This window comes from Rhinatrema bivittatum, chromosome 1 (assembly GCF_901001135.1).
Source record: "Rhinatrema bivittatum chromosome 1, aRhiBiv1.1, whole genome shotgun sequence".
In the NCBI taxonomy this organism is placed as follows: domain Eukaryota; kingdom Metazoa; phylum Chordata; class Amphibia; order Gymnophiona; family Rhinatrematidae; genus Rhinatrema; species Rhinatrema bivittatum.
The window spans coordinates 98355486-98375454 of NC_042615.1; the positions used below are offsets into that span (position 1 = coordinate 98355486).

At 41.2% G+C, this 19969-nt stretch overlaps 1 protein-coding gene across 6 annotated transcripts in view; it reads left to right on the forward strand.

The window, feature by feature from the left end:
* Nucleotides 1-19969, forward strand: part of WDR17 (WD repeat domain 17) — a 533217-nt gene that overhangs the window by 119361 nt on the left and 393887 nt on the right. For 4 of the 6 annotated variants that reach the window (XR_003852810.1, XM_029577946.1, XM_029577857.1 and 1 more), the window contains one exon: nt 13881-14009. Coding sequence is in view for 5 of the 6 variants with exons in the window: in XM_029577946.1 (XP_029433806.1) it covers nt 13881-14009 (129 nt within the window). In the remaining variant the exon portion in view is untranslated. Of the gene's footprint in view, nt 1-1208; nt 1378-13880; nt 14010-19969 lie in introns of all 6 variants that reach the window. The other 2 variants (XM_029578099.1, XM_029578033.1) reach the window with 1 other exon arrangement.

The window sequence follows — 19969 nt, forward strand, 5'->3', positions numbered from 1 at the left end:
GTCCCTTTGAACATTACTCGCATAAGGTCTTAATCTACCTTTGCAGAGCAGACCCCAAAATTTAATAAAGTAAATAATTTGAATCGTCAAAGAATAAAATTAGCTATTGCTACATCTAGCACTAAGCTTGGAAAAATGTTATTTCTAGAATAACCGGTGAATTTTAAAAGCCCGATGTGCACCAAAAACAGAAGCTACATGATTATGTCGGGCTGGTGCGCACCAAGCGGATTTTAAAAGCCGCCCGGGTATGCGCATATCTCCCGCTGCATACACAAATGAAAAGTTCCAAAAAAATGGGCAAAGTGTGGGAGAGGAATGGGCGTTCCTGGATTTTAATTTCAAATTAGAGACTAAATACTTACGAACACAGGCACGTGCTGGAGTCCCCTCTGCTATGGATAATGTGTAAGTAATAAAATAAAGGTTAATAGATTGGCGGGGTTTTAAGGGTCGAGGCTAACAGGAGAGAAGGCAGGCTATTAAACTAGGGGGTTTGAAAGCCCTATCCCTTATCTGGGCGAACTTGGAACGAACTGGGAAAATGGTAATGGTGTCGGCGCATGTGTGTTTTAAAATCCCCCCTCTTACCCGGTAGAAACGGCATTTGCGTGCACAGGTGGGCATCCACTTAAAATTGTGTGTACATTTGCACACGTTCAGGCTATTTAATTACATGTACGCGTATACGTGTGTATGTTATAAAATTACTGCATTCCTGGGCGCAGGCTGACGAACGTGCGACTGTCTGCATATTTAGCCACCTTTGATTTTATGAATTAAATCAAAACAATGAAGGGCATGTTACCTGCAATGTTTGGTTTACTATGTAGCAAAATTATTATGGTTTAATGTTTTATGACTTTTTAAGGAAAACAAAGAATTGCAATATTAAAATATGATAAAAACATGGTGATGAAGCAATATGTTGCTGCTTTTTACTGATTGCTACAATGTGGTCATGTGATATTTAGCTAGAAAAAAAGCTTACTGTTTTGTGTAGCTGAGCTTGTATGTTACTCCGATACAAAGTTAGAGCAAATAAATAGAGAACATTAAAAAAAAAAGGAAAAATAGATTAGGGGATAGCAAATTGAACAGATATCTATTAAAGAGCTGCAGTTGCCAGGCTACTGACTCTGCCGTTCTGTGAATGCGTGTGCTTGCAGTGCGACACAATGCTCAGGTTTTCCTCCTGCATCCTTTAGGAAGTGTGCACTGTTCTCTGGACAGGCAGGGCTTTAGTTCCTTCGTTAGTCAAACGAAGTGGGTTCGTTCTGCATCCAGCCCAGGAGACTGCAATTTGTGGAGCAGCAAGGATTTGGAATGGACATGGAAATTCTTAAGTGGTTCACAAAAAATGATACCTATGCTAAGGTAGGGAATAACACACCCATTTGTGTCAGTGTACTTACAGTATGCTTTCTCTACTTGTATATATAGATAGATAGATAGATAGATTTGTATACATATAAAAGGCATAGTACATGTTGCAGCCTTTTCTGTGTAAAAGAATGTTCTTCAGGAAATATACTTTCAATATAGCATTGATTTCTACATTTAGTAGCCAGAAAAGATGCTGTACAATACAATTTCGTTCTAGCTGATTACCAAAGAAAACACATTACTGGCTTCCCCTGTTTCTGTGGAAACTAGGCATTTTAATATTAGCTGCTCTGGCATTTTGTTGATTTTGTAGATTTTTGGGGGGAATGTATCTGATCTTTCAGTACAGATGTGTAAATGGTACAGAATTACTGACTCAGTTCATGGAAGGTTGTTTTAATATAGCTACAATAATATGATATATAATCAAAAAATGGTGAATACCGCACATGATTGCTAAAGGACTAGCACATCATCAGAACTGTGTTAAACACACATTTAAAAAAAATGAATTTGCTGCCATTTTGTTGAGACTGAGCCTTGGCTGAATGCAGCTTTCTGTCTCATACTCCAAGCATGGTTGATTAAAACCTGTAATCTTAGGGGAAATCAACAGGAGACTGTTGCGAGGAGTGGTGGTGACAAGAGATGCAACAGTCACTTTTCAGTGAGCTTGAACTTATTTTTACTATGATATTACCTATCGGGAATAGGGAGAAGGCATTTCTTTTATCATTACTTAGCAAATAATGTGTCTTATAAATGTACATTTGAATTTCAGTGGAAGTACAAGGTGTCTTAAACCAGTGTGGGAAGTGCCATTGCCTACAATGTGTTAATGGGTGTCAAACAGTTTAGTAAGAAAATACAACTATGTTGTAAAGTATAATGTAAACCATCAAATTCACAATATATATACTTTATTTAACATACAGAATAGTTTTTTTTTTAAATCAAATATAATGAAAATAGGTTCAATACTAAATGAAACAGAAAATATAGGTATACAAACCTGATAAACAAATGAGGTTATATCTGCATTATATATATTTTTTATCTTAAACTATTTTATACATGAAGGGATTAGTCACTTGTGCTTTTTCATCTGTCCCCTTTCTCTGAAAACTAAATCAGACTGATGTAGAAATTGATCACCAGTATTTCCATTATTTTTTAACAATCTGGGAAATGCTATCCAATCATTTGTGTGTGCGTGTAATTGTTAATTTATGTTATAGATATAGCAAAGAAGAGAAATGAATTGTACTACAAATATTTCTCTAAGAATAGAAATTCAGTAAGGAATGAGTAATTTTTCAGCAGTAAATATGATAAGGGTGCAATAAGTGGAAAACAAGATGCTTTAATACTGTGCATATTATTGACATAACTAATGGACCTTGTTTTCTATGAGAGAAATATCTTTCCTGTTTCTGCTAACAGATGAAATTGATGTTGTCTCTTGTTTATGGTGTGTTTTAAGGCAACTATAGATATCAACTCAAATGCAATGAAATGACAGTGATCTTCCAGTAACCTCACAAAAATAAAGTGCTGGTAAAACAGGCTGATGAGTAGGAAAGTAGTTTTACAAATAAATAATCCCTAAAATGCAAATTATTAAGTCTAAGCAAATCTCTGATGTGCAGTGCTGTCCTGGTGAATAGTAACAGTCCTACTATATGTATTATGTTATGAAGTTTGTGAATCTTTATAGAAATAGTCAGTCATAGTCTGGGCAGAGGGTAAAATGGGGGAAGGAGGTGAAGGAAGTTTGAGGAGGGAATTGAGTGTGGCAAAGAGACAGCAAGGGTTGGATGCAAGAGAATTTGTCAGATGGACATAGTAGCCTTGCTTGGCAAGTGCAATAGCAGACTGGAAGGAGGTCAGCATGAATTTGAAATGTATGAAGTTGACATGGGCATGGGAGTTTAGCCAGAGATATTCTGCAGAGCGGGCACAGGAACATAGGAAGCTAATTCTAGGGGTGAACTAACGCTAAGGTTTGGTGTGCCCTAAAGGATGGGTGAGGAGAGTATAGTGTTGTAAGAAAAAAACTGCTTCATTGGCTGACTCAGAAAATGTAGTGGAGAAATGAAGAGATGAAACAGTAATGGAGAAGGATACAAGGGTTAACAGCCTGGAGATTGCTGAAGGCATAAGTGGTGAATGGATGAGGCTATGGGGAGAGTGGTTTAGTATGAAAGTTATCAGATGATGGTCTGAAAGAACTGAGCTGGAGGAGTTTGAGAGGAAAGGACTAGTTTAGAGCAGTGGTCATGTTTTAAGTAGGGATGGTAGAGCAGATTTGGAGATTAAATGAGGATGTTAAGGGATGTAATTTTGAGGCATAAGAATCAGAGGGGTCATCAACATGGAGGTTAATCCACAAGAGTAAGGGAAGTGGAAGATAGTTCAAGGAAGAAGGAAAGTCAGGAATCAAAGTCAATGAGAAAGGAAGTGGGGGATTTATCAGGGGGTTGATAAATGACAGTTACTTGGAAAGGTAGTAGAGTGAATAGGCGAATGGACTAAGCCTCACAGGAAGAAAAAGCGTGGGATTAAGGTGGAAGAAGTGTTTAAAACCTACAGGAGGGGGAGAGCAGCAGTCCAACACTACCACCATGACCTACTGTGCAAGGCATATAGGAGAAAAGGTAACCTACATGATGGAGAGCAGCAACTGAAGCATAGAAATATAGAAATGACGGCAGAAAATGACCTAATGGTCCATCTAGTCTGCCCAGCAAGCTTATGCTAGGATCTGCTGCATCATGCAGGCATGGCCAGCGCTAGCTTCTGCACCACCCTGTGCATAGAGTCCCTGCTGCCGCCGCATACTTTGAGCTCATACTTTGAGCTCATATCCTCTTCCAGGGGCCGAAGAATGAGAAAGCGCCATCGCTGCCGACCGGATGGCCTACCACCTCCCCGGGTGTGCCGCTCCGTGCAATTGCATGATTTGCACACCCAGTCGCGCCAGGTCTCCGTGCAGGTTACTCCTATACTTATTAGTTTCCCATACCGTAAAAGTCAGGGCCCTTCTTGGTGGTTGTCTGAATGCAATTCCCTGTTACTTGCCATTGAAGCAGAGAGCAATGTTGGAGTTGCATCAAAAGTATCTGGCTTATTGGTTAAGGGTAGTAACAGCCGAATCAGCAAGTTACAACTATATTTATTTGATTCCCCAGACCGTAAAAGTCAGGGTCTTTGTTAGTTGCTATCTGAATCCAATTCCCCTTTTCCTCTTTTCCTCCTGCCGTCGAAGTAGAGCAATGAGGAAGTTGCATCAACAGTACCGCCATATTTCGACAAGGGCTGGCCGAGAATATAAAGGATGAATTGGCTGGCAGGGATCCCCCGGATTCTTTAGAGGAACTTATCCGGCTAGCCATTCGACTGGACCTACGATTTCAAGAAAGGGCGCGGGAACAGACTGCCACTCGAAGGACCTTTCGATTAGCTCCCACCTTTCAGCAACCCATCATCGTTCCGCGACCGACTGAAGCACCCGGGAACGTTGAGGAACCCATGCAAATTGACAGATTTCGTTTAACTCCTGAGGAACATCAACGGCGAAGATTGAGAAATCTCTGCATGTATTGTGCTGGTTCAGGCCATTTCATTAACAAATGTCCCAACAAATCGGGGAAACTCTCGGACCTAGGTCGGGTAGGAGAGGCCTCCCTGGGTCCCACCATTCCCTCTCCTCAACTACTAATTCCAGTAACCATTATTCTTAAAGACAAACCGATTCAACTTCAGGCTTTCATTGATTCAGGGGCGGCCGGCAATTTCATTGAAGAAAGCCTGGTTAAAAGCCATAATATTCCTGTGGAACCATTACCCATTTCCCTTTCAGTTACCTCGGTATCTGGACAGCCCGTGGGAATTCGGATATCTCACATTACCAAACCCATTTTACTGAATTCTAGAGTTCTTCATCAAGAGAGCATTCAGCTGTATGTTCTTCCATTCTCGGTCAACCAAATAATCTTGGGTCTACCCTGGTTAAGGACACATCAACCTCGACTGGATTGGGCCTCTTTACAACTTACCAGTTGGAGTCCATTCTGCTTTCAAAATTGTCTAAAACAAGTTCAGAATTGTCGAATCCAAACTACGCAGCTCTCTTCCAGTATTCCCGCCCCTTATGAAGACTTTGCAGATGTTTTCAGTCAACAACAAGCTGAGTCTTTACCACCTCATCGACAGTACGATTGTGCAATTGACCTTCTCCCCGGGAAGATTCCTCCCAGGGGTAGGATTTATACCCTATCAGAACCCAAATCGGCAGCCCTGAAACAATATATCGAGGAGAACCTAGCATGAGGTTTCATCAGACCTTCCACGTCACCAGCTGGAGCAGGTTTTTTCTTTGTTAAAAAGAAGGATGGGTCCTTAAGACCCTGTATTGACTACCGATGGCTTAACAACATCACCAAGAAAAATAGATATCCTATTCCCCTTATTTCGGAACTATTTGATCGGATTAAAGGAGCTCAAATCTTCACTAAATTGGATTTAAGAGGGGCCTACAACTTGATTTGAATACGAGAGGGAGATGAATGGAAAACGGCTTTCAACACCCACGATGGACATTATGAATACAGGGTAATGCTGTTTGGTCTTTGTAATGCCCCTGCCGTATTTCAAGCCATGATCAATGACATCTTTTGCGACATCCTCTATTCTCATGTCATTGTATATTTGGATGATATATTAATTTTTTCCAACAACCTGAAACAGCATCAGCAGCATGTGCGACAGGTTCTGCAGCGTCTCAGAGAAAATAAACTGTTTGCCAAATTAGAAAAATGTGTGTTTCATAAAGACCAGTTACCATTCCTGGGATATATCATCTCCAACAAAGGATTATCCATGGACCCGGGCAAACTTAAAGCCATTTTGAACTGGCCCTAACCGATAGGGTTGAAAGCTTTACAAAGATTTCTGGGCTTTTCCAACTATTATAGACAATTCATTCCGAATTTCTCGTCTCTAGTGGCTTCTCTTACTGCTCTCACTAGGAGAGGAGCGCCTATTCAGAAATGGCTGGAGGAGGCCGTCAATGCCTTTCTTCAGTTAAAAAAGAAATTCACCAAGGACCCATGTCTCAAGTGCCCCGACTCCTCCAAACCCTTTATCCTAGAAGTTGATGCCTCTGCAGTAGGAATGGGTGCAGTCTTGCTACAAATGGCAGACGATGGAAATCTGGTGACGTGCGCCTTTTTTTTCGAGAAACTTTTCATCTGCGGAGAGAAATTATACCATCGGAGATCGGGAACTTTTAGCGATAAAGTTGGCCTTTGAGGAATGGCGTCATCTCTTAGAAGGCTCTCAATATACTGTGACTGTTTACACGGACCATAAAAATCTAGAATACCTGGCGAAAGCTCAATGATTAAATCCTCGACAAGCCCGTTGGGCACTTTTTTTTTTTAGCAGGTTTAATTTTGTTCTGCATTTCCGACCTGCTCAGAAGAATCTGCGGGCGGACGCTCTCTCGAGAAGCTTTGATCGTGAAGATATACCTGACCCCCCTCGATACATAATAGATCCTGCACAGATACAGCTGGCTGCCACCTTCACGGTTCCCATTGGGAAAACTGTGGTTCCCAAACGATTGAGATTAAAAGTTCTTCGTTGGGCGCATGACGCTCAACTAGCAGGGCATGCCGGAATTTCACGTACCAAGGAGCTGGTATCCAGACACTATTGGTGGCTCTGGTGGGAGAAAGATATTAAGGCCTATGTGGATTCCTGCTCGGTATGCGCAGCTCAGAAGACTCCTCGACAGAAACCCTGTGGTCTTTTACAACCATTACCTGTCCCCACTAAACCGTGGACTCACATTGCCACCGATGTTATCACTGATCTTCCGACTTCGGACAATAACACTGTCATTTGGGTGGTGGTGGACCGTTTTTCCAGAATGGCTCATTTTATTCTGCTGCCGGGATTACCTTCTGCATCAGAGTTAACTCACCTATTTCTTCAACATATTTTTCGTCTTCATGGCTTACCTCTCAGTATTGTTTCAGATAGAGGGGTGCAATGTACAGCTCGATTTTGGAAAGAACTGTGCAAACTTCTACGAATCAAACTTGAGTTTTCTTCAGCCTACCATCCTCAATCCAATGGACTCACGGAATAGACGAATCAATCTCTGAAGGCTTTCCTTCGATCTTATGTCAATCAATGACAAGATAATTGGGCTTTCTTGTTGGTCTGGGCAGAAATCTGCCATAATAATCATTTAACCAAGCTACGGGGAGGTCTCCCTTTTTTGTAGTCTTTGGTAGACACCCATGACTCCCGTTGCCTATTGCTACCTCTTCTATTTGTCCGGCCGTTATAACACAACCAATCGCCTCTATGATCAAGTTGTGGGGGGAGACACGAGCCTTACTATTAAAGAATGCCGCTAGAATGAAGACCCAAGCGGATAAGAAGAGATGTCCCTGCACCTCGACTCCAGGCTGGAGATCTCGTGTGGTTGAGCATGCGCAATCTTCGATTATGCATGCCATCATTAAAATTTGCGCCTTGCTTTATTGGTCCTTTCCCTATTGAGAAACAGATTAATGCAGTCCACCTTATAGACTGTGTTTACCCATCCTCCTTGCGGGATTCACAACGTCTTCCACGTGTCTTTACTCAAACCCTGCCATTATATCTTGGCCTTCAGAAGGAGAAGGCCTAATACGCACATAATACAGAATGATAACCAATTCAAAGTGGAGGACATCCTGGATTCCAGAAGGTGTAGGGGACAACTCCAATATTTAATTTCTTGGAAGAACTTTGGACCTGAAGAGAACACTTGGGAACCTGCTCATAATATACAGGCACCTCGATTGCTTAAAAAGTTCCATCAACGCTCTCCTCTCAAGCCCAGACCAAGAGACAAGAGAGGAAGGCCTTGCAGGGGGGGTACTGTTACCTGCAGGAACTCTCCCGATTGCGTCGGCATTTCCCCCCTAACACTGGCTTCTCTCGTGGTGCGGCTCCGCGCGAATCGGGGCTTGGCCATGCCCCTTATGACGTCAGACGCCGGCGGAAGCGTGGGGCAGCGTGGAGAACTCTTGCCATTATATTAGAGAGCCTCTTCTCTTTCACCTTGCTTCGGCCACAAGTGTGTTGGGGAGTTTCTTTGCTGTGTTTCCTGCTGCTTCCTGCCTGCTTGACCCAGACTGCTTTTTGGATTACTCTGCTTGCTGCCTGCCTTTGGATAAGTTGCCTTGGTTCCTGTTGCTCGCTGCCTGCCCTGATCTGGACTGTTACTGGATTACTCTGCTTGCTGCCTGCCTCTGGATAAGTTGCCTTGGTTCCTGTTGCTCGCTGCCTGCCCTGACCTGGACTGTTACTGGATTACTCTGCTTGCTGCCTGCCTCTGGATAAGTTGCCTTGGTTCCTGTTGCTCGCTGCCTGCCCTGACCTGGACTGTTACTGGATTACTCTGCTTGCTGCCTGCCTCTGGATAAGTTGCCTTGGTTCCTGTTGTTTGCTGCCTGCCCTGACCCGGACTGCTACTGGATTATGTTACCTGCTGCCTGCCGCTGGACTACTCTTTCTGGTTCCTGTCATCGCTACTGGCTCTACCTGGACCACCAGGGGTTTCCTACCCAACGCCACTCTCCGAGTTTCAGGTTCCAAGGGTCTCAACTACTCAAGGTAAGCGGTCACCGGCCTTGGTTCCACATACCATTGTAACACCTTGTACTCTTTTCTTCATTTCCATCCTCTAGCCTTTAGGGAACCACAGTGTTTAAAGCATGCCCCTTTGAATTCTTTCACAATTGGTGTCTTCACCACCTCCTCCGGAAGAGCATTCTAAGCATCCACCAACCTCTCCATGAAGAAATATTTTCTGACGTTGGTTCCGAGTCGTTTTCTCTGGAGTTTCATTTTGTGACCCCTAGTTCTGATTTCTTTCCAATGAAAAGGTTTGTTGATTGTGCATCATTAAAACCTTTCAGGTATTTGGAAGTCTGTATCATATCTCCCCTGCACCTCCTCTCTTCCAGGGTGTACATATTTATGTCCTTCAACCTCTCATAAGTCATTTGATGGAGATCCCCCACCATTTTGGATGCCTTTCTCTGGTCTACCACCATCCTGTCTCTGTCCCTTTTGAGATACGGCCTCCAGAACAGAACACAATATTCAATTACTCCAGATGAGGCCTTAACAAGGACCTGCAGAGTCCTCAGCAGAAAGCCAGGTTTCAATCAAGGCAAGAAGATGAAGAGTATGAGAGATAAAGAGATCATAAATATAGGCAAGCTTGTTGGAGATAGAGGTAATTCCACAGGGAGAATGAGAAAAAAAGAGAAAAGGTAAAGTGAAGGGGAATAGTGATAAGATTGGAGGGGTAACTCTTTGATATGAAAGGATGGGGTGAAAATTGCCTTGGAGGGCCAGGATTGGGATTGATATCCATGTCTGAGAGTAGAAGGAGGAGGAGAATATGTAGAAGAGTGGTAGAGGTGTGATGACAGCGATAAGAGTGAGATGCTGTCAGGGAGCATGGAAATAGCTGGATGAGAGGAAGAAAACTTTGAAACGCAAGAGCAGTAGACAGTGCAGATGACAGAATGGGATATGAGATAAAGAATGTAGGTAATATAGAAGATGGACTTGGTGTTAGGAATGGTTTACATCAGGGAATAAGACTGGGGAGGATTAGCATCAGGAAGAGAACATTTAATGGGGCTATAGGAAATAAAAAGAGGTCTGCAACCTCCCCAGTACCTGGCCAGCTGCTCAAGGAATGCGGGGCGGGAGCAGTTCAGGCCCAAGGTGAGTTGTGGTGCGTCAACAACTGAGGCAACTGGGAAAGTATGCAGATGACTACAACCTCCCCAGTATCTGTTTCCCTTTGTGAACTCACACAAAAGAGAAGGGAGATGCAGGGAAGATATACAGTCCACGACTTAGTTAATGGATAAAGTAATTTTTCCTTTTTATTTTTCTGTGAATTCAAAGCGGCTCATCCAAAGCTCATTACGATATGAGACTATCCTCAACAAGGTCCCCCAATTAAAAAAGAAATGAATTTCATCAATACATACATACAGACTTTAAATGGGGACAGAACTCTTCATGAAAAAATTTACCGTCTCAATTTTTCAACAACTTGTGCTTCGCCCCTGCCCAAAATTGTATGTAGGCAAAACCATCCGACTGGTGCGTACCAGGATGATTGAACATCGTTCTAATATTCGGACTGGCCGAGAGTCTGCACCTTTAGTTCCCCATTGGGTCAGTTGTGCGCACACTGAGATGAATTTAAAATTTCTGGTAATTGATACTGTACCTCCTCCTGTATGAGGGGACAATTTTTCTGAAATATTAATACGAAGGGAGCAAAATGGATTTACAAACTGGACTGTTGAGCTCCTGGAGGCCTTAACAACGAAATAGAATGGCATTATTTCATTTAATGGGATTTCGGTACCTGCTTTGTTGCTATTTGATTTTGATTGGTGGATACGTTTTGTGCTGGTGTTGTCTGACTGGTGCAGCTTTTTCGCGCCAAAACCTTCCCTTTAAATTCCTGTTCTAGTTGGTACTGTCCGCTCTCCCTCGTTTCAGATATGGACGATTAACTAAGGTATGTGTCTCGGCGTCATGAAGAGTTCTGCCCCCATTTACAGTCTGTATGTATGTATTGATGAAATTCATTTCTTTTTTAATTGGGGGACCTTGTTGTGGACTGTCTCATATTGTAATGAGTTTTGGATGAGCCACTTTGAATTCACAGAAAAATAAGAAGGAAAAATTACTTTATCCATTAACTAAGTCGTGGACTGTATATCTTTCCTCTGCATCTCCCTTCTCTTTTGTGTGGATAATTTTTGGAGTGCTGCTTTTGTCTCCTGCACGTTTGTTGGATTGTATCCCTTTGTGAACTGCCAGGTTCTGGTGTAGAGGGCAGTGCTTTTTAAATGCGTGACAGAATTGGGAGGGTTGAGGCAGCAGTCCCCTGGATTTGCTCAGCTTGTCCAATGGTCTCCTGATTTTATTTATTTATGAATCACTTTACAGATTGAAACACTTGTCCAAAGCGATGATTTATGATATTGGGAAGTTATTTCCTCAAGATCCCCCTGGAGAAATAATGCTGATGATACTATTGTATATTATAACCAGGTTAAGAATTTGCTGTGACTGGAAAAGCTGAAAATCAGTTTGTTTGTTTTTTTATGAAGTTCATATCTAATATAGTTGCTTAATATAGTTCTTGCAAAACCTCTAAAGAAGTAGAAGTCCTGGACAACAAGGTTTTAAGCTTTCATGCATAATGTCATTCATTTATAGAAGTCAATGTAGTCAATTCTCCTTCAGTCTCTTTAGGCTCCAAAAGATGGATATTTAAGAAATACATGTTTGCTGAATAACAACTGTTGAAAAACAAAAGTCTAATCAGGAGATATGCAGAGGAGTCAAAAATATATTTGGCATAACGCAAGCCAAAATTATGAGCATGTAGGAGGCGCAGAGTCAGTGTACACTCAACAATGACATCCTCTTGACCAGCTCAAAAGTGATTATTCACCCTCATGCTTATACTATTCTTATTTGCTGCTCTGTCTTAAAAAAAAACCCTGAATGTTTACGCTTGCCAAGATAAGGAATATCGCTAAAGGATCCTGTGCTGTAACTGCAAAGTACACATTCTTATCCATAGGGGAGATTTTATTTAGTTTCTTTTCATAGCATTGCCATTTTACTCTATCACAGACTATAAGAGGGAGGGGTCACAAAACTTTCTTTTGCCTTTTTTTTTTTTTTTTTTATATGGACCAAAGAAGCTGGAGACATTTTTTAAGTTGTACTGATCTTTTTTGGGTCCTAACTGGAAGGGGTAGGATGTGGAGAATGGGTAGGGGGAACTGCCAGGGGGAATGAACGGTACTCCGCTATAACTGTGTCCCTTTGGTTATCTTTTTTCTACAAGATCTTAGAGATGCCTCTTATGTCTATTCCAATATCTTCGCAGTCATGATACTTTTAATATCCCAGTTTTAACTGTATCAGACACCTCACTCAACCATGAACTCCTGAGCGACTGATGAGTTTCCCTCCAAGATCTAATTTTGAAAGTTCCTTTTTCATTCTTAATGCCAACAACTGGGTTCCAGTCTGTTTTAAGTGGAGCCCATCCTGTATAACCTGTGCTATTGTGATGTATGAGATATATGCAGCCGCAATGAATGTTCTTCTAAGAGTTTACCAGCTAAGTTTACCAGCTAAGGTTTAGTACAATAATACTAACAGCAGTAATAAGACCATATTAAATAATTAAACATATATAAAATATGTAAAAGGTTGATGGTTGTGTTACATATAATATAAATACAGCTATTCAAATTCAAGTATATTAAATTAATTGAAAAGTAATGAATAGATTTAAAAACCATAAAAAGATCTGCAAGTAGGTACCTCATTAGTTGAGAAGGAATTGGGATGGAGTGTCTGGTGCACAGAGATGCCTGGTGTGCCATGTTAAAGAGCACACAGACAAATAAAATTTGTCTAATGTTCAAATTCGAGCTACAAATCCTACAGGCTAGTATATCCCTCAAAATAACTCTATATTTTCTGAATGAGGTATTGAAGTCTGAGCCCAGGACAGGTAAGTGATCTTTTTAGTTTCACACAGTGAGTTGTATAAAGGAAGATCTAGTTGGGGTCTCCATATTTAAGAAACTGTGAAACTGGCTGCTTCCGCTCAGCTTCCCTAGTCTGCAACAAAATGTGACCTTGAATAAGTGTCTTTTTGGTGAGTGAACTATTCTTCTAAATTTTCAGGTTAATATTTTGTTCCTGTTTTTTTCTTTTTAAAAAAAAAAGCCTCAAAAAAGCCATGAAAGAAATTTCAATTTTAACCTCCCCTTCTGCTTCCCCTGAAACTAAAATTCCCAAACAAGCCAACAAAATTCAGGCCAGTCCTGAATGTTGGCCATAGTTGCACAGATGTCCTGGTTTAGGCTTCCTCTCTTTTGGGGCTGGTGGAATATGGGGCTTCACAGAAGTGATACATTCATATTTCAGAAGAGGAGGAGGATGACTTAGTTTATAAATAGTGCTAAACGAGTCAGCACTAGACAGGTTTATCCTTACAGCCCTTGTCCCACAGGAAGGACTTTTTCATCAAGGAAATTTCTATGGGAAATATGGGTGAAGAGATGGAAGGTAGGAAAGAAAATAGGGCATAAGATCAACACAAAAATGGTGAAAAAAAGCTATTTGTTTCTATAGCTTGACTCCTTTTTAGTAATAACCTTTGATTTTGTTTTGTTTTACAGTTTTTAGTCATGTTAATCTATTTATTTTATTCTTCATTTACAATGTGTTGCATTCTGTTTGCTTGTCCTTGTTTTATAAACATCAATTATAGAACATGTCGAAAACTCATGTTTTCTTTAACCCAGTTTAACGATGCATCATTTTTTCTTGTCTTAACTTCATGTTTCTTATTGTAGGCTAAAATGTCACAGGTCAAGCAGGTGGGTCTTTTAGCTGCTGGATGTCAGCCTTGGAACAAAGATGTATGTGCTGCTAGCGGTGACAGATTTGCATACTGTGCTACTCTCGCTATTTATGTCTACCAGGTATGATTTCTATTTATGAAGAAATGGACGACTTCATTCCTTTTGCTATGTGTTCTGAATTTATCACTCAAGCTTTGGTCTCTTTAGAATATGCTCTCTATTACAATAATAATTGTAGATTTCTGTGATTTTAGGAAGCATGCCGGAATCTGTTCTTGTTCAGTATGTGATTATACACACAGCTCCATGGTTTTGTTTTTTTTTGCAATTCTGCTGCAAAAGCCACAAAATCTGACAGGTCTCTGCAGAATGTTGTGAAAGAAATAATGAATTGCCTGATCTGATACAATACTTTCCACCCAGATCTGCAAATTCCCCCACCCCACAAACCCCATACTTTGCTCTCCCCATTGATATTTTCATTTCTTCACAGATCCTCTCCCCCCCCTCCTGTAACATCTCATCTCTCCTGAAGTGAGAGTGTTGGAGCCAATCTCTTTGTTTTATCAGTAGTGACTGTGGCAGCATCAGGAAGTCACCAGGAAGACTGAGATATAAGGCAGCCAACATGTTTGCAGGTTTCACTTTCTCCTGCCTTCCATGAGGGGATGGTGCCAGTAAGCATACTGACTAGCTCAGTCTCTTGATTACGTCCTGCTGCTGCTTCAGCCAGTGGTCCTGGGATTGATCTCAATACTCTCATTGCACTCACTTTTGAAGAGGTGAGGATCACAAGAGAGATGGGCATTGAGGAAGGGGAGGAAATGTCTGTTATGGAGGAGGAGACTTACAGGTTGGTCGAGGTGGAAGATAGGAATTCCAAAGCGGGGGGGGGAGAGGAGAGGGATATCCATGGTCAGATTGTAGAGGAAAAAGATTTGCACTAGGGTAGAGGGGAAGGCAGGACAGGGTCCATGGCAGGCAGGATAAAAGAGGAAGGTTCACATTTGGTGGTGAGGAGAGAGAGAAGGCCCTACTCTCTTTCGCTCCTAATTCTAAATATTCCTCTTGGTCTTGCTCCTCCATTCCAGATCATCCTTTCTTCTCCATCCTCCCTCCTGATCCCTCATATCTCTCTTATCCTCTCACCACAATCCCTCTATTCTGTCTTCCAGTCCTTCCTTCCTCCCCAATCCAAGATTTTCCTCTATCTTCTCCCCACTTTGTTTGTCTCCCGATGTTTCTATTTTTTCTATCTCTTTCATCCCTGATACTCCTCCACCTCAATCCCTGAGATCCCTTGTCCACTTTTTCCTAATCCCCTCTCTCTGTCTAACCTATTCCTTATTCGCTTTTACCCTCCCTCGCGCATACATCTGAAATCCCTTCTCCCATATCTAAAACAAACAGAAAAAACAAACAAACAAATCAATTAGCCAGCCACACAATAAAGATTGAAAAACCACTTTGAAGTTAATTTTCAAAAGGGTTGGTTTGGGTAATTTTTGGAGTACTGTGGACAAATGCTGAATTTTAAATTTTTTGCCCTGCTGATCAATTGAATTTTACCTTTGTACGTCATTATCCGGATAAAATTTAGCTGGATAAAAAGCAGGATGGGGAGGGGTGTTCTGGGGTAGGGCTTAACTTTAGCAGGGTAGCACTGATATGCACTACCTGGGTAAAGTTAGTTGGGAAAGTCTGATCGTGAAGATCACTAACGGAAAGTTACTTGGGTAACTTTTAGCCAGATTTATTCAGCAACAGATTTGAAGGGGTAAGTGCTGCTGAATATCCTGGCTGAAGTTACTCAGGTAACTTCCTGCTCTCCACACCTCTCACTATGGTCCTCTTTATTTTTATAATGTAAAATATGGTTTACATTATTTAGTCCTTCATAAATTCAGGAAGATTACATAAATGAACTATGTTCATTTATGTAATCTTTGACTCAGAATGTTCCAACTTTTGCTATAGAATGTACCTTAACCTGCCGCAGGAAACTAGGGACTGTATCTATACATTAAATTATTTAGAGGCCAGTATTCAAAAAGCTGGCGAATAGACAAGTTATCTGGCTTAAGTTAGCTGTATAACTTTTCCTGGATGTACCCACCTAAAGTTATCCAGTGAGTATACCTTTCGACAGATAACATTCAAATCTAACCAACTACATTTTAAGATAACCAGTTTGGTTTGAAAGTTATCCCACCATGTGTGGCCAGATAACTTGCTACTTAACTAAAACATTCATTAAATTTGTTACCTTTCTTTGCCTGTTATTTCATGGATAAGATCGATAGGATTTGTATTCATCTGAATGGATGGCATAACATAGTTTCTACCCTTCATACTGTTGAATGTGAGGGAGATGAGTGGACTACATTTAGAATCATTTCTTTGAATGAACTTATCTTCATGGTGGGAAGTTTAAAATCTGCTTTCAGTTTGGTTAAGACTTTAAAAGATGCCTCTTATAGTTTTCTTTCGTCTGTGGTTAATAAGTCCCTGAATGTGAGGGGGTTATACCACTATCCATTAAAAAGTGATCATTAGGATGGTGCAGAAAGATGACGCTTTGTTTTCGGATATGGTATCCACTTACTGTTCAATATCTAATTTGCCAGTGCTAAGCAAAATATTAGAAAAATGTGTTAAGCAGCTTGAGGAATTCTTGGAGGGTAATTCAGTTTTAGATGTTTGTCAATATGGTTTTCATAAGAAGCATGGAACAGAAACATTATCTCTTTCTTTTGTTAGATGTCCTTTTATGTGAGTTGGATTAGGTGCAGTCTGGGATTTTGGTCATCTTGACCTTGTGCTGGCCTTTGACACAGTGGCTCATGGGCTATTAGCACAGCTTGCCTGAATTGTGGTGGGTGGGTCAGTTTTAGCTTTACTCCTACCTAACTAGTAGAAAACAATGGGGCCGATGCAATAAATTGCACCAGGCTTAGTGCACAGGATTACACATGATTGGACACTTGTTTTGGACGCGCTAGACTAGCACCTGATGCTATCAGGAGATTAGCACATCCAAAATGCATGCCCAAACAAAGGTGTAGCTGGTAGTGCCCATCACATGCAAATTCCATGTAGAAAGGGCTATTAGCTGTTCCACCACCCCCCTCCCCCCCATATGCCGAAAATCACTAGGCAACCAACGCACGCTTTTAAATGCAGCACATTTAAGTCCAGCCCCAGAGATGGTGTAAGGTCAATCTGTGAGTCGAGGGCTCATGAGAAATTTAAAAAATACTATCCTCTGTGGTTCCTCCTACTTAATATCATTGTGACACTTTCTGCTTTTGGTGTTGAAAAATATATGTATATTGATTTGATTTTAAAAAAAAATTCTTCTGGATGCACAATTTAGATGCCCGTAGCAAGGGGCGTTTAGCTATGGGTGTCTTAAGCAACCTCAGCAAAATCAGAGAGAACAAGTGGGATTAAAAATGTATGCTCTTATTGAGCGCCCGATGCAATTGTGGGCACCCGATGCATTTGAGCACTATAGACGCACCATTCTCCCTGAGCCCGTCCTATTTTACAAAGCCTCTCATTTAAATAAAGCATCGGGTGCTCAGGGGATGTGGCCGCGTGTGCGTTAGGAAAACGGGTGCTCAATAGGAGTGTCCATTTTCAGCGTGTTTCTTACTGCATCGGCCCCAATATGTGCAGTTGGGAGAAGTATCTTCAGATTGGATGTCTATTTCTTCTGGTGTCTCCCAAAATTCATTTTTATCTCCTATTTATTTCAATAAATACCTGCAGCCTTTATGTGAAATTTTACAGAAGCTGAGGAACTTTCATTTTTTTGTGCTGCCCATGTTCAATTTTTTATTCTAGTAGAAATGAGCAACTCCATAGGGGAATTATTCTTCAAGAAGTGTATGGAGGCAGTGGAAAATTAGCTTAAGGAAAATATGTTAGCATTAAATGTGGCAAAAACTATTATGGATTGGTAGAGAAGCACCAGAATGTTTGCCTGTATTTGAATATGATGGATTACGAATTCTGGTTGTAAATGTGGCCTGTAATTTGGGTGTTGTGTTGGACTGTAGTTTATCCTTCAAGAACTAAATCACGCAGGTGGTAAAGCTGTATTTAAGTTGAAATTATTGAGGCCCCTTAAATGGTTGTTATCTGCAGGCTTGTTTCAGACAGTACTGCAAGCCATAATTTATGGTCTATTAGACTATTGTGATGGCCTTTATATGGGATTGCTTCAGAAGCATCTTAGAGCGTTGCAGTTAATTCAGCATACAGTGATTCATATGTTGACTTGTTTGAAGTGTTCAGATCACATTACACCTGTAATATGTAATTTACACTGGCTTTCGATAGATATGAGGATTAGATTTAAAATAGTTGCTTTAGTACATAAACTCAAGGAACTCTTGTTCCTTTACTAATAACTTTTTGACATATACGCCATAAGCGTATACTCCGTTCTTCAAGTGTGCATTTGTTGGCTGTACTTTCCCTACAGAACTCTGTTACAGATGGATGAAACTTGCCTTGAGTTACAATGAAAGCCATGAGCTAAATACCCAAAATAAATAAATAACACACTGCTGTGCTTGTTCATATTTTGCGCCACTTCTTTGGAATGCTTTGTTCTTGACATTGCATGAGGAGAGGGATATAAAAATATTACCGAAACATGTGAAGGCATTGGATTTAGTGAGGCTTATGGAGCTGAGGAATGATTGGTTGATTTTTTTGATGTTTGTCTGATTTTATATTATGTTTCATTCTGTATGCTTTATTAAGTGTGTGATTTGATTATGAATGTTTTAATTCTGTACTGTGCACTGAACAAAATAGAAGATGTGATATTAAAATGTTTTAAATAAATATATTCAAAATATAATTGGTTAAGTAGCTGCAAAATAGAACTTAAAAAACCCAAACATTGGGGCCTTCATGCCTGAACCCCCAGCCCCTTACCCCAGAAAGCACTTACAAATAAGTGCAGGTGAGGTGCCTGATTTCCTCTCCCCAACTCACCAAATTAAAAAAAAAATGTAGCAGGCGCTAGTGCCCTGAAGCTGCCACCCCTTTTTCCTGTTTCAGTGCTGCAAAATCACAATTCCTTCCCCACCCACACGTAATGTCTATTCCACCCCGGACATCCTCCTGAATCCCAAAACCCCAGCTGGGATGGGATAAACACTGTGGATTCCTAAAAGGCTAGAGGATGGGAATAAATAAAAAACGTAACTGGCACGGAGTGGCAGTTACTACCCTTAAGAGAAACATGGGGGTAACCTGCATGGAGCGGCAGTTACTACCCTTAAGAGAGACATGGGGGTAACCTGCATGGAGCGGCAGTTACTACCCTTAAGAGAGACATGGGGGGTAACCTGCACAGAGCGGCAGTTACTTCCCTTAAGAGAGACATGGGGGTAACCTGCACGGAGCGGCAGTTACTACTCTTAAATGAAACATGGGGGTAACCTGCACGGAGCGGCAGTTCCTACCCTTAAGAGAGACATGGGGGTAACCTGCACGGAGCGGCAATTACTACCCTTGAGAGACATGGGGTAACCTGCACGGAGCGGGTTTGGGCGGGGTTTATGAAAAATGAGGGATGTTATCGTTGTGTGCGATAGCGTAATGCACGTTATCGCACATTTTAACACTAGAAATAACTACACCTTTTTTCCTGGCGTTAAGCTGTGTGATATGCCTGAAACCTGGGTGCTATCAAGCTAGGGAGAGAGTACAATGTACAAATCTCATCTTTTTGTACCTTTTCTCATTCCAAATCATATCAAATCTTCACTGATGTGTACTGTGCTGTCCGTACCTCTGACTGTGCATTTGAAACTACCCTTCAAACCTTGGACCACCACCAAAACCTCACCTCGAGTTATTAGTTGACCCTTTTATAGTGATATAAATAGTTGACTAATATGAGAGCCTTATATTTTCTGTCTCTCTCTCACTCGCGCTCTCTGCTCTTTTAGAGCAGCCCAAAACAATCGCGGGTATCATAAATTTAATGTGCGTTGTGGGAAAATAGCGCACCTTCCAGTTCCTCAAAAATTAAACTGGCCACGTCCGTTTATCAC